The sequence below is a fragment of the Cynocephalus volans genome, chromosome X (assembly GCF_027409185.1).
Source record: "Cynocephalus volans isolate mCynVol1 chromosome X, mCynVol1.pri, whole genome shotgun sequence".
Classification (NCBI taxonomy): Eukaryota; Metazoa; Chordata; class Mammalia; order Dermoptera; family Cynocephalidae; genus Cynocephalus; species Cynocephalus volans.
The window spans coordinates 164,305,186-164,321,181 of record NC_084478.1 but is presented as its reverse complement, the minus strand read 5'-3'; the positions used below and the strand labels follow the sequence as shown (position 1 = coordinate 164,321,181).

General features: G+C 33.8%; 1 protein-coding gene across 17 annotated transcripts in view; it reads right to left on the bottom strand.

Moving 5' to 3' along the window:
- Positions 1-15,996, bottom strand: part of FMR1 (fragile X messenger ribonucleoprotein 1) — a 34,733-nt gene that overhangs the window by 10,048 nt on the left and 8,689 nt on the right. For 14 of the 17 annotated variants that reach the window (XM_063083021.1, XM_063083024.1, XM_063083020.1 and 11 more), the window contains exons 2-11: positions 15,166-15,218; positions 11,860-11,953; positions 9,253-9,324; positions 8,832-8,980; positions 7,670-7,763; positions 7,467-7,583; positions 5,106-5,276; positions 4,938-5,016; positions 1,343-1,452; positions 384-518 (exon numbers count right to left, since the gene is read on the bottom strand). In XM_063083021.1, coding sequence (XP_062939091.1) covers positions 384-518; positions 1,343-1,452; positions 4,938-5,016; positions 5,106-5,276; positions 7,467-7,583; positions 7,670-7,763; positions 8,832-8,980; positions 9,253-9,324; positions 11,860-11,953; positions 15,166-15,218 — 1,074 coding nt within the window. Of the gene's footprint in view, positions 1-383; positions 519-1,342; positions 1,453-4,937; positions 5,017-5,105; positions 5,277-7,466; positions 7,584-7,669; positions 7,764-8,831; positions 8,981-9,252; positions 9,325-9,515; positions 9,550-11,859; positions 11,954-12,441; positions 12,568-15,165; positions 15,219-15,996 lie in introns of those variants that run through there. The other 3 variants (XM_063083035.1, XM_063083034.1, XM_063083036.1) reach the window with 3 other exon arrangements.

The window sequence follows — 15,996 nt, the reverse complement described above, 5'->3', positions numbered from 1 at the left end:
TCAAATAGTGAAAACCAGTTTCTAAAATATGGTTTTAAGTAGTAACTACTGCATTTAACAGAAGGTACATTTTGAGCTACCGCACCTGCAAAATTTAAAGAGATACAGCATGGACAAAGAAAGTCCACCCTCAAAAGAAAAATGCGACTATTAAATGCAACCCCATTATTTTATATTATAGCATAAGATTTGTCACTGTGAATAAAGTGAAAAACATGTATCACTTTGCTTTGTAATATCTCATAAGCTGGCAATCACATTTGAAAAACTAGAACATGAGTAGCCTACAAGTCTAACCAGAGAAAACACCCACAACACCAATTGTGACATCTGAGTCAAAGAAATTACTTTTAGTGTAATTCAAACTGACAAATAATTCTTACCCTCTGGACTTTTGTACTGTTAGGTTGAGAAAAATGGGCGCTGTTTTCCTTTACATCTAAATTTTTTTTTTCTTCCGAGGGACTAGGTCCAACCCTTGAATTATTGGAAGGTAGGGAATTTGGTGGCATAATTTCCTTGGTAAAATACACAAAACACAAAAGAGAAAAGCAGGACCAATTTTTAAGACCTTATTGAGCACCATTATTGTATCAATGATCATATTTTAAGAATGTAAATTATTATAAATAGTTTTGGTATATAAAATTACAGAACGCAAAAACTATAAAAGAACAAAAACCCAAAGGATTTAACTCAGCTAAGAGAAACTTTTACAAAAGGCTAGACAATATGTAAAAACTATGGCACTTTGAGGAGATAGTATCTTAAACAAGAGAACTATGGCACAAAAAAGCACACCCTAGCTTCCCCTGCCCCATACAAATACTTTAAAAGTCACTACCAAAAAACATATTTACAAAAATAAAAGTGAGGGTTATAAAATTTAAAGGTGAGAAAGATGAAGAAGAGATGTTATGCCCAGAAAAAAATGTAACCAGAAAACCTGTGTTCCAATATTGACTGTCAGCAACATTAACTAACATTTAAAAAGTGCTTGACAAACAAAGCATTTTTACATATTATTTCATTAAGTTGTCATTAACGTCAGACCCAGTGATTTATGTTTCATATTAAAAAAAAAAGTATGACTACTCATTTTAAAGATCAGGAAATAAGACTTAAATAGGTTAAAGTGACTAATCCAAAGTCACAGCCTTAGAGAACAGATTGAGGCCAATATCTACAACTTTAACATTAATTATATCAGACATGCCTGATAATCAAAATATTTATATTCACATCATGTGTAAATTACAGAGACCTCTAAATTAATATGTCAAATAAAACAACAGAAAATATTTGCTTTTATTGGACAAACCAGAAACACACTATAACATACCTCTTCTTGTGGAACATTTTTCTCATTTTCAGCCTCAATCCTCACTCTCACAACTCCTGACTTGTCCACAATCTCCTGAATCAGTTTTCCATTTTTTCCTATTACTTTGCCTAAAAAATGAATAATTCATGTTTGGTTTTAAAAATACACATCTCAAACCAGTAAGCATACTCCACTGTAAACTATCATGTGTGTGTGTGTGTGTGTGTGTGTGTGTGTGTGTGTGTGTGTATTAAATTATAAGATTTCAAAAACAAAGTCGACACTCTTTTTAAGAAGACATTTAAACTACAGTCATGCACCCCATAATGATGTTTTGGTCAGCAACACTTCATATATGACAGTAGTCCCTTAAGATTACAAAGGAGCTGAAAAATTCCTAACACCTTGTGACACCACAGCGCAATGCATTACTCACATCTTTGTGGTGATGCTGATGTAAACAAACCTACTGCACTGCATGAAGAACCCCCAAGAAAGTTCACAGTGACTTCAACAAGCTCCTTCAAAAGTTTGAAAACAGGGACCCCCGATACTGAAAGGTTTTCATTCATAGAGAGGAATGTTTATGGTACATTATCTGCTTAAGAGCAAATCTATGATGGAAAAAAGAAACACACCAAGCAAACCACCATGGACATATTTCTGAAAAGAGTGACCTCAATAAGAGCCTCAGGTAGGTCCTTCAGGAGGTATTCAGGAAGGCACTGCTCTCATAGGACATGACAGTTCCATGTGTGTTATTGCCCCTGAAGACCTTCCAGTGAGACAAGATGTGGAAGTGGAAGACAGTCATACTGATGATCCTAACCCTGTGTAGGCCTAGGCTAATGTGTGCGTTTGTGTCTTAGTTTTTAATTAAAAAAAGTGTTTAGAAATAAAAATAAAATAAAATAAAAAAATTTTAGAAATAGAAATGTAAACAGAAATAAAGGTAAGAACTACTAATTCTAGAAATCTACATGTGAACTACATCTGACTCCAAGGGCTCACCCAAGCTACCTAAGCACCCTTACACTGGCCATGTCCATTATGTTCTTGCCCCACTATCTAAGGCGGAGTTGGAGAAAAAATTGGAAGCCAAAATTTGCTTTGAACCAATCCCAGATAAGAACCCAGTGAAAGGCCTTCTCACAACAGGATCTTGTGGCTCTTATAAGCACAGCTTAGCCCTATCACTCTTGCTGTGTGTGACTGCCTCACTCACCACCATAATCTCTTCTAACTGGTCAATGGTCAGAGAACAGAACTGACACAACTAAATCAGGACTGTTGATCTAGGTCCTCTTGTCAATTCTGCTCTTCTCCTCTTCAAATGAAAAGGGGAGGGGTGAGGGGAGAGAAGCTACCCAAAGTCATCCCCAAGTTTGTTTTTAATCTATAGCAGTTATATTTTCATGAATTAATGCTGATTTTAATAAAAGTCTATATGAGTTAGTAAAATGAAAAATGAGACTTTGGAATGTTTCTATTATGATAATATCTTAGCTATCCTAAGTACTGTATGTTAACTATCGATGACTGAATAGTTAAACTAATTCACTGCCCAAATGGGTGAAGAACAAGCATTTTTAAAAAAGAAGATAAATCCCTGCACATACTAAAGTTTGTGAAAAACAGAGATTGTAAATCATATTGTGAGATTCAAACAGAACTCATGCAATACTGATTAAAATATCTCCCTATTAACTTTGCCAAGCCTTATACAAAAATGCTTTCTGAAATTTCCCAACATTCCCAGTGTTGAAGGAGACCATCTCTAAAACAGAATTCTCTCATTTTGCTAACCAAAACACAACAAAACAAAAACCAGGCTGATTTACTTTTTGGTGAAAGGTTACTTCTGGGATCCTCTTCTCTCCATGTTAAGACTACAAGTAGAATCTACTTTTAATATTTAATAGCAAATAATCCAATTCTACGTCACAGTTATTGCCAAATCCCAATGGACAATTTACCATAATCCTACTGAAATGGAGTTGCTTTGAATAAGGTGAAGGAATCAGAAATAACACTTAGAGTCCCCTACTATGTCTAGAAATGAGCTAGGGACTTTACATATGTATTTATCTTCAAATTAAATTATCACAATTCTGTGAGGTATATACATTATCACATTTGTTTAACAGGTAACGAAAAGACAACTTAGGGGTCCTAAATCAGTTGCCCAAGGTCACATAGCTACCAAAGAATGAAGTAGGACTGACAGCTAGATCCAACTCCAATGCCCAAGTACTTTTCCCTGCCATGATGACATCTCCAAAACACATTTTAACGCATCTGATACATTAGTTTCTATCCATTCGGTAATTAAAAAAACTATTGGCTATATTTTCATAAGAATTACTAAATTTACAATAATCTTTCTAACTACAAAATGTATGCAATTGCTTGACAAACAGTAAATAAGAAAATAAATATCATTCATAACCCCACTGTCCTGAGACAATCACTTCACCTTGTGCTAATGCATACATTTTCTACACCTACAACTGGTGTGAGAATTATCTCAATAGCATAACACGGTCATGTTCTTTAGATATCTGTTGTATACAGTTGAGCTAATATTTATGTATTATTTCACTAGTATTTGTGCTTTATCTTCAAGCTAATTTTGTCTGGGAGAAAAATATCATTCCTAGTGTTTTTAATGACATAGGAAGATGTTTATGGTTCTATGCTGACAAAAAAGCAGGCTAAGTAGAACTGAAACTAGTAAACAAAATGCATGAGAAATCCTTTCCTTCTTTAAATTTTCCAAAGAGCAATCATTACCTTTATAATCAGTCAGGATCTCAATTTTAAAACATAAAAAGATGTACAGGCAGTACATCCCAATTTTATTTAATAATTAAAAACCTATGTAGTTTTCTTGATAAGACTGCACCTGGTTTTGATATGTTCTGCTAAAGATATCTGCAGCATTTGGGAGTACTGGTGAAGAATTCCTAAACATTTGCTGATACTCACGACGGTGATGGTCATAAAACAAAAGTACTCAGGTCAAAATGAGGAATAACCATTGGCTTTGCAAAAACTTACCTCTAGCAAAAACTTACCTCTAGTCATAAAACAAAAGTACTCAGGTCAAAATGAGGAATAACCATTGGCTTTGCAAAAACTTACCTCTAGCTTTGGAACTTATTAGATTTAAGTCACCTTTGTTCAGATCTTCAACTATGAGATAATTAAAATGAATGCTATCATTTTATAGCCCCATCAGGGAAATCAAATACCAATCTACTCCAAATTATAAAGCCCCCAAATATCAATTGTTTTGAAAAAAAAAAAAAAAAAAACGCAATTTTAAAATATAAAAAATATACAGTGGGGAGGCTAGGCACAATTTATCTCTTCAGATATTAGTAGGTTGAAACTAGCAAAGCAATCTCTTTTGCATCCCTTCTGTAAATGTAAAGAGTGTCATACTTACCAAATATTTTCTGTACAGTGTTGCAACGGACCATATTTTGAAGAATATGCTTCAATTAAATGATACCCTCAATTTAGGGAAAATGAAATTCTATTGGTATAGTTTAACTAAATTCTTTTTTTTTTTTTTTGTAGTATATGCCAAAAGATATTTCAGACTCACCAACTAAGTTCCTTGGAACTTGTATGACATCTTCAGCAAATTCAAGAAAGCTTCTGGCCTTTTTTACTGCATCCTGATCCTAATAAAAGGGGGGAAGTTTGAAGACAAAAGATTAGCCACCTGAATACTGATTTTTTTTTTGGGGGGGGGCACTAGTAAAATATTTACCTCTCCATAGATATGAAATGTGCAGGTATCTTCATCTAGGTCAATAGCAGTGACCCCAGGTACTTTTCTAGCTTGCTGAATATTAGCACCATGAGTACCAATAGCTAGACCCATCAGATCTTCTCGTACGATAAACTGCTCATGAAACCTTGAGGCAAGCTGCCTTGAACTCTAAAGAGAAATACACCTCTGATGAATATGCTTTATCAACTACTAAGACAACTGTATTTAGGTCAGCCACGTAAATTATCTTTACCCAGTATATCAGGGGCCTATAATTTAGTTTTCATTTAAAACTGCCAGGTTTTAGACAGTATCTCCCACAGCACAAGTACTTTTTAGGTTACTCAAGGTCTATGCCATTTGATATATTTTTGTTAATAGGAAAGAGCTTGTTGACAATTTTCCAAGGTAACTTTTGAAAACCTATTTGCAAGGCTGCCTTAGTAAATCAATGATATCAACAATGTAATAATTAAAAAGCAGATAGTGTTCCCAAATAAAAACCAGCTCACTGGGTCTGACAGACTCAATGTTATTTATTTAGGTAAGATAATTTAAAAATACCATCTTTATAGAAAATTTTATTCACTTCATTTTTATTAAAAAATATCAACATATATATTTTTTTCTGGAAACAGTACCATTTTTATAACTTATCACTAGGTACTATGGTCTAATCAACCCTCTGTTGAAGTGATGATATTAAAATGAAATCCTCCCCCACCCCAAACGTTAAGGAAAGGAATCATAAAAATTGTTGGTATGGCAGGTAGTTAAACCGAATGATCACGGAATGTCAACAGTTTAAAATTTGTCTTTCACATGTCTGAAACCTAAAATGAGATCAGAGTCTGTGAGACCTTGTGATCTGGATCCACAAGTATGGTGAGCTCTTTCAATTACTCAGTGATGACGAAACTAAGTTACACTGACACCCCAAACTTGTACATTATCAGTCTTTAAATAGTATTATCAAAATTTGATGTTTAGTTCTAGCATGCCATTAATGAAAACCAAACATATTAGTGGCTCATGTTGAAAAATGGGAATTTCTTATAGGAATATGTGAATCTCTTTAATATTAGTAGTGGAGAAAGATAGGCATGCACACTAGTTTCTCATTATTCAACACACCTGATAAACTGAATGAATATAACTAAACAATTTTAAAGGTACAATATTCATTTTTTAAAGATTAGGGTAATAAAATGTATAAAATATTCCTAAGACTTTTCAAGAAATTATGTTTTTTGATTCCTGGTTCATTAACCTGGTTCATTCTCTTTCATCGATAACTAACTGATAAATGGTAAGCCAAAGGTATGATAACAGATCATTTGAGAAGAAATGGATGTTTAAGAAGAAGCATATATTTCCATAATACTCACATTGAAATTAAGGAGGCTGCTCTGGCCTAAAAATTATGAGAGAATCACTAAAGAAATCATAAAATTGTGAACACAGGGAAATTAAGAAAGAATGAGAGCAAAAAAACAATTAAACAGACCTCCATAGCCATAGAAAAAAGTAGCCAAGATTAAATTTTCTTCTCTCCTGCTAACAGTTTAGCAATCAAACATCAAGTTGGAAGGTAGCAAATTCTGCAGGGTTTTACGAGAATACAGCCTTGACTACCTTCTCTTTTAAAATGCAGTTGGAATTCCTTTTTTTCTTTACTATTTCAACCGCATGGTGTTTTCCCTCTAATGAAATGAATAATGATGAGCAACTGTGGAATGTGACAGTTATATTACTGAGTTGGCACATTAAACTAAAATCCATTTAGTTTCTATGGTAATGGATGGAAGTACTAGATAGTTATCAATGAAAATAAATGTATGGCAATGGAAATTATTGGAGGATTAATAAAAGTAGATAAAATGCACCTTAAGAGACGAAATAGTAAGTTAGGGAAATAGCCTCTGGCAGGAATCTGAAGACAGGAGTTTTAAAGAGTAACAACCAATTAGAATGAAGAAGTTCTATACCCTTTTAAACAGAGATAAACATACATAATGAAAGGAATATGATTAAATATTTAAATACTCTCTAGTACGTTAATGATAACATGTTATATGGAAGAAGCATTGCATTTTATTAGCAGCTTTGAAAAACTAGTAAAAGTGAGCTGATCAGAAGTCCCTTAATATACACAAACTGCTGCTTAATTTTGAAACCTCAGGCATGAAAACTTTGATATGATCGTGTTTTGTACAATTTCATTTTTCAAAGTATAGAATATAAGGAATTGTTGAGAAATAGTAAAATATATGACAAGCTGCCCATATTCTAGTTTTCGAACTGTACATTAATCATTTCCAGACAGCCTTAGAAGCAGTGCTAGGGAAAGTGACATACCTCCAACTGCTTACTGGCTTCTTCATTTCTCAATATCAGAGACAATTTGGTGCGCAGACTCCGAAAGTGCATGTCAATCAGCATATGTGCTCGCTTTGAGGTGACTTCATTGATGGACTAAATGATTTAAATTAACAACATCATTATCAAAGCAAATACCCTAAGTGAAATAAATCAAAAATAAACAATTCAAAAGCACTCACCAAAATGACAAGCTGATAATTTTCTGGATCATAAGTTACAGAAAAGGCACCAACTGCCTTTTTAAAGTCCTTATGTGCCGATTCTTTGGCACACCTACAAAAAAAAAGAATATCCATTGTTAAGATGAATGATTACCAACTACTGGCATTAATATATGAAGACAAATTTATACTTAGAAGAATTAAGTATTCATATTAAATTCGATTTATGCGAAATATGCTACCTCCATTTACAAGTTTATTTCCTTTTCTATACACCTCTAAAATACTCAGCCAAATCAAACCTTTCATAATATAGAGAAAGTAAAACAAAAATGCTATGCTCTTAAGATCACTGGTAAGCTTAGATTACTAAAATAGACATATTTAGGGGAATCACCCTCCTCTGCAGGCACTTTGATTTCAGTAATGTATAAGTCAGTAGTTTTCTTGAATCAACTGTTGAAAACTTTTGGGGATAGCTATAGGATATCTTATTTTGTTGTTTCTTTTTTAAAGAAAAACTGCTGACCAATTTGAGGGAGAGAAGGAAAAGTCTATGAATGATAAGGCACAGAAATTTACATAGGTACATAATCTCTAGAATCAAAAAGGAGAATTTCTATGTATCCTGAACTGCAATTTAATGTTTACCTGAGATGCAACACATCCAAATCAAACTTACTATATGCCCTTGATAAAATCTTTAAAAAAGGGATCTCTTATCTAAAGTCTTTAAGTGTTACTCCAGATCAAAGATTTTAAGATAGAGATGACTTTTTGAAGCTCCATTAGCTCTATTTATTACATATTTATCTGAAAATATTTTAGCTAGAAGAGAAAAAACCTGAAATCTTTGTAGTCTAGAATTTGACTTATGATAGAATTATTACATCTGTTTTTATCACTTTCAAAATCTTGAAATCCATGAACAAGGTTAGTTTATTCTGGAAAACAAATGGACATTATGCACATTAGTCACGTGTCCAAGTTCAAGGCTGGCTTGATTATATAACTAGGAAAAGCTAAGTAAGTTTTTTTCCACTACTTTTGCAAACCAAACCATTTTTTTTCCTAAGTTCACTAAATTTAAAAACCAATTTCTACTATTTTAAAATTTATATTATTTTAAATTAATTGAATATCACCTGTGAGTTTTCAACATTCCTTGCATACAACTTACATTTGTCTTAAGTCTTCTGGCACATCCAGCTTGATTTTATGGAAAGTATCTTTCGTAGCAGGTTTGTTGGGATTAACTGATCTTAGACGTTCAATTGTAACAATTTCATTGTATGTAGCATCACATGCTGCATATTCTATCACATAAAACTGAGAGAAATAAATAAGTCATTCCTAGTCACAGTTTATAAAGGACAAGAAACTATATTTATTCAATTATTTTAATATAAATTCTCTAGAGAAAAAAGAAAACTTGAACCAACTGAAACACATAAAACATACTGAACACATAGTGAGAACATTTTAATAAAATGGCTCAAATTAGATATTACTTAAAATAGAAATCCAGATTGAAACGTAGAACCTGGCTTTAGAAAAGCAAAATAGTATAAGAAAAAAATTTTAAATAAGCATTTTCCTACCTCACCCTTTATCATCCTCACTTTAGCTAACCACCAACAGCAAGGCTCTTTTTCATTTGCTCTGGAATAAACCTACACAAAAATTACAACACAGAATATTTCATGATTAACATAATTTTGAAAACTACAGATTATCAGACATCAAGGAAATTTTCTTAAAATGCCCCTAGGTGCCTTTCAAATCATATGCCATATACCTTCAAGCAAACTGTACCCCTGTCTATGTACCCTGAGCTGGGCAGAGATATATAAGCAGAAACTACCTGAGTTTGCCTGGGAGATGCCTGTAAGAAGCAGTTTTCCTATTTCTCTGTTTTACTTCAGTAATAATTAGTACTCTGAACACAATGCTCAAGAGAAGCTGACTATTCATAAACAAGGGCATACTTTCCTTGGATACTCAATGAGCTAAAAATATATAAACTTACTTTGTTTTATGCTAATAAGCAAAAACTGATTGGACATTAGTGACCCCGGCCCACTGCCTAGGTGCTTGATCACTGAATGGGTAAGACCACTGACCACTCAGTCCACTAAGTGGCATTCATGTCTCCTGGGAATTAAATGGACAGATCCTTGGTCACTTTCAGGTCTCCTGCCTCTTCTCCACTAAAAGGATGACTCCATATTTGCAATCCTCTGGATACCACCTTCCTGTTCTCTCACACACTGTGGATCAGTTCTTCTAACTAATCTCTCTGGTGACCACTTCACAGTTCCCTTATAATGTGTAGCAAGAAACCTTTTGTGAAGACACTAGCAAACCAACATTAATAGATAGAGAGACAATATGGTATACATGAAGAGAGAGGGACAGAAATACTCAGAAGCAGAAAGGAGAAGTGGAAGTACAAGGGGATGGGACGGAGAGGTCCAGATGGGAGAGAGAGCTAGAGAGTCTAAGAGTGATAAGCAAGCCAAGGCTAAAATGCTTGTCTCCTTTTTACAACTCAAGTTAATGGCATACAGTTTTCCTCAGTATCCATCAGTGTTTGGTTCCAGGACCACCCACCCACCCCCGCATACCAAAATCCATGGACACTCTCTGCACATAGTCAGAACCAGATGCAACCATCCATTTTTTTCCCCAAATATTTTTGATCCACGGTTGGTTGAATCCACGAATGCAGTTGAACCCAAGGATACTAAGGGCTTACTATACAATACAGTGACTAAATACAACTTACCTTTCCCTCCAGCCTCCATCACTTTCTCTCAACTCTGCTCTAGCCAGAGTAATAGTTCAGCTCATTGTTATTTAATACAGTGTGGTCATCCTGGCAATTGCACTGTTCTCCACTTGTCATATGAGTAAGTTGAAAATAAAGTCCCCTTTATTTCTTCATCAAACACTATTATGAGTACTCCTGATAAAGACAGACCAAAAGACCTGGTCCCTGCCTTTACAGAGCTTGTAGTCTCCTAGGGAAATGAACAGCTAAGGGTCTTGAAGTACAGACAGGGTTTCTGCTCCTTATTAGGAGCCGTGCAAAACCAAGCCCAGTTTCTTATAACTGGTAGGTACTGAGTACATTTTTGGTAAATAATACTTTATCCTATTTCTACTTTAAAACTGTAGAGAAAAGAACACAGGCCTGGACATTCAGAGACCTTCCCTGACCACTCTTAAAACAGCACTCCTGCCCCTACATCATCATCTACCCTCTTGCTTTTTTTCCTTCATATGACTTACGTCTGTCATGATATTAACTATCCTTACTACAGTGTGACCTCATCAAAGGCAGGGGACTCTGTCCAGTTTAACTGCACCTTTATCTAGCACAGAAAATTAGAATTCAAGAACCTAGTACCACGTTGCCTTACCTGTACAAATATCTACTTAGCAGTTTCCTTCATACTACAAATATTCATGAAGTTGCAACTATTAACATGTATTGTGGAGAAAGAAGAGAAGCAGCTCAAAATAGAGTGTGTGAAAGGGTAGATGCAGATAGAGGACACTATAGAAACTATCACATAAAGCAGACTACAAGTGCCTTAAGTACAAAGCCAATTTCCAAAGACAGAGAAATCACAATGTGTTAGATCTCCATAGCACCCTTTGCTCAAAGAGCTCAATGGCAGAGGAGCAGGTGGTCCATAGTATGTCCTGTGAAAAAGGTTTTACATATAAAAGTTTTAGTTTATATATAAAAAATACACCACGAAGATTCACTGTAACTTAAAAGAAATTCTAAGATACTGCTCTACAATAAAGCATAATTTCTTTCCTTTGTAAAATTAATTTTCCTAATCCATTTTGCTTAAAATGAGAACACAGTTGTAAACGAACAACATATTATTCAAACAAAGATTCAGAGATTGAGGAAAGGGAGAAAAGAAGTACTAGTGGGGAAAGGAACTTGGGGCAGTGACTTTCAAATAGCCAAATTTAAGCATCACGTATGATTTCAAATCATTAAGAAGTGTTAGTCAAAAGCAAATATCCATCTGAGCTATAATTCTCAAGGTATTTTAAACAGTGTTAAGGACAAGATGCAAAAAAAAAAAACAAAAACAAACAAACAAACAAACAAAAAAAAAACAGGCAAATTAAATACCCCCACTCCTTCAGTACATAATAACCTTATGGTAGGGGAAACTCACCTCTACTTCATCACTTTCATTTATATCTTTATTATAACCTACAGGAGGTGGGAATCTCACATCATGGAATGGAATCTGCCTCTCTGGCTGCCAGCTGCAAATAAGCAAACATACAATTATTTAACACACTTTTCATGTTTAACTGAAACAATGACCACATCAACTTTTGGTTAAGTGTGACCCTCTTTTTCTAGTTTAAAGAAGCAAATGCTTTAAAATGGTCAGTTTTTGCTGAGTGGGTCATAATGGCAAAACAGAGATATTTCAACAAAGTCTGCATGCAGCACAGCAGCCTTGTAGTTCCATTTGGAATATTTCTCTAAATACAAGAGATCAACATTATGATTTTCAAGAAGTCTCTCTTCCAATAATTTCATTTTCTAATAGTTTTAAATGTAAGCCACAACAGAAATTTCCTTTGATGTTTAAATTAAAGATGTTAGGATCAGTAATTGTTAGTAATATTATCAACATACTTCTACTTGCAAAGGAATTTTAACCACATTCCAACAACCACAGAAACTGCCCTCTAATTCCCAAGCAATATGGGGGCAGTCAGCACATTAGCAATTCACAACTCACTTTTCCCCTGTTAAATTTTAGATCCCACGAGGTGGTCAATTCCTGCCATGGGTAGCGGCTGATGACATATCAGCATGCACTGGGCTGGTGGGGTCTCCTAAACCACAGAAACCCGATGGAGACAGCCTATAGGAGTTTAATTGAGTTGCCTATGTTTTTAATTTAAATTGATATGGAACAACTTTGAAAGACACCAAATTATTCTTTTATATCCACAAAGATATAAAATATTAAATGACTAACTTTGAAAAAACACTGAAGAATTCAATTGCTAGAGCAGTCACTTCTGGGTTTGTTTTGGGGTGTTTCATTGGGAAATACTGAGACTGTGCTATGTATAATGTCAATGTTTTGCAGAAGGGCTTTCTTAATAAAATCCTGTTGAGGAAAGTGCTAATTGTTTTCTGTTTGTTTTTTAAAGAAGAGCTCTTATACAAGAGGGCAAATAAGTCAGATTTTGTGGAAATCTGATTAGGGCATAAATTAGACTGAATTCTTCCTCTGAATTATTATACACACTTGAAAGCTATAAATTTTTTTTAAAAAATTACTTCAGAAAAGCCTTTGTATACTTATTGAAAATTAGTGACTTTTATCACATTACAAATTTGCTGCTAAATTTCATTTGTAAAGCATAATATAATTATTTTCTTAGTTCCAAATTATTTTTAAAATAGCACCTCAAGCAATCTAGTATTATAGTAACAGGAGTTATTTCATGATTGAAAGGAAAAAAAGAGTAAATATAAACCTGAAGTTCTATAAAACGCTGTTTGTTTGTTTGTTTGTTTTAATCAGAAAACACACACACACACACACACACACACACACAAGGAAGGGCAAAGAGACTACTTTGGTCCCTGGGACCTATTAAATCCTGGTGATGTGCCTTACCCCAGTCTTGTACCTCAAACATACACCATGAATTCAAGGAAAAAGAGTTGATCTATTTGAAATTCCCAGTATGATAGTTTGAAGAGAAACTTTTATACAGATATGGTAAAGGAAATAAATAATTAGGAGGTCCACAGATGAAATAATTTCAAGTTTATGGTAGAAATCTGACTGTAAACCAAAGAGAATTGATCTAATAAATCCATGTATAAACTAGACACATTCTTAAATGCATAGGGAAAAAGAGTGTTTCCTTAATACTTTAGATTTCAGACTACAGGAGAAACTCTAGAGTGGCAAATAAAGACAACTCTCCCTTTATGAGAAACAGTTTTTACCTAGTGATGGGAGTAAGTAGATAAGAGCATAATTACAAGAAAAAATTACTCTCCACATTATCAAAGATTCCTCTGTTAGAAGTATGATTTTATTGTGTTGTATAACCATGGATACTTGAAATAGCAAAGAGGCAAATTCTGGAACTTTTGGCTTTATGTATTCAAAGAAAGGCATTCTATTATTCAAACTTGTATTTTAGACTGAGATTCTTAGTCTAGAGCTCGGAATAGGGTTGGATACTCTCAATCCTTTTATGTCTGCCCCCTAAATGTGTCTCGGGTATCTAAGGATACTACTTTGTCCTGTTGCTAGCTAAAAGAATCTGCTAACAGCCTAATTACAAAATTTATTTTCTAGACACTGACATGCAGGCCTGATTTTAATTTTTTTTTCTTTTTTAGAAGAAAGACATTTTTTTATTTATTGCTCAATCTGTCTGGGTAACAAACTACATTTTACCAGACTAATTGAGAAATAACTCACATACTATATAATGTACCAATTTCAATGTACAATTCAATGGTTTTTAGTATGTTCACAGATATGTGCAATTATTACTAGTCAATTTTAGAACATTTTAATTACCTCAAAACAAAATCCTGTATTCTTTAGCCATGGCCTCCATCCCATTCCCCCCTACCCAGCACTAAGTAACCACTAATCTACTTTCTGTCTCTGTAGATTTGTGGCCTGCTTCTGATATACTGTTAATTCTCTTCGTGCATATAAGCCAAAACATTAGAACTGTCAACTGTTCATCAGAGTTCAGCAAAATCCTAAGATCATGGTCAAATCTACACTTTGGCTAAGGAGTTTATATATACTTTAGAATCTTGAATGGCTACTATGAAAATAGTCTTTATTAGTATTCAAAATATTTAGTCCAGAGATGTCTCCCCCAATAAAATCGTTAACATCTATACTACTGATGCTTTCATACAGCTAACTTTCCAGGCCTATAAGTATTTTTATTTTCTCATCTAGCAAAAGAAAGCAGGAAAGATCAGCTACTGCTATTACTGACTGTAAACATATGAAACATAAAAAATAAGTTAGTAGGTAAACACGATTATTTGTGATAAAATATATTTGACAACTAAAACCATCAGTTTTAGATTTAATGCTAAATCTGTGATATAATCACATTTTACCAATACCCATGAATCCCCTCATTTTTTTCTTTTAAAAATTACAACTATTTCTAGCCAAACTCTCAGTTACTAACACAGAAAAATCTGGTTCCTTTCTTTACATTCAAGAGTACTGAGATGTAAGCATCAAGATTATACAATAAGGACTTCTGACGTGATTAACAGGCACAGTCCATTGGTTTAATACTGAGTTGTTCAGGAACTTCTTGGTCAGTAACATGAAGGTCAGTTCCTGAAAAACACTCAAAGTTGACTTGAATTTTATAAAATAAAGAATAAAAAAAATTAGCATAAAATATTAAAGAACCTGAAAATTAAGACTATATATTAAGACACTTACTTGTTTTCAAATGCAACTGTTATTGAATCTTCATGAACATCCTTTACAAATGCCTGTAAGAAAAACACCAGTTAAATAAATCTTTAAGCTTAAAAATAATTTTGTTTCTAAATTTACAGAGATACCGAACATTTTGTATTTAAGAATAAAATGGAGCTTCCAATGAAAGTCACTTTTTTGAGGACCGTCCATTCATTAATCACAATGCGGTGGTGAGTGCAAACAAGGTACGCTTTAGGCTAGAATTATTGTAAACTAAGAAACTTGTTCCAGAGCCATATGTCAGCCAGTGCAAATCTGCTGTACCCTATCTTTTCCACTTTAATAAAATTTTAGAATAATAAATGATCAAATACAGTCTCAAATATATGTATACACAAGTATACTAAATTTTCTTTAACAACCATATGTGGCAAATAACACTAAAAAGTTCAATTACTAGAGTTTAAGAAAATTCTCAATCTCACAGGCACTTGGAGAAAAAAATAATATAGAGTCCAGAGATTTACATCTTAAATCTGATGACACAATTGCTAGTAATCTGCAGAAAGACAGAACAAAAGTAATAGCTAACCAACTATCAAGAATTCTTTAATTAGCATGCTTCCCGTAATTCTATAAGATAGTTTTTGTAGGTGCAAAAAAGGAGGGTTTGGGTTTGTTTTTGTTTGTTTTGACATTTAGAAGAATAGAATAAAGCATAAAGAAACCCAAAGGGCTTTATGTCTTAACTCATTTTAAAATGGCTTGGAGAGATTTAAACTTCTTACTCAAAATTGTTCTGTAAATGTTTCTTTCCTTCGGTGGTTTCTCTCGGCCTGCAGGACCACG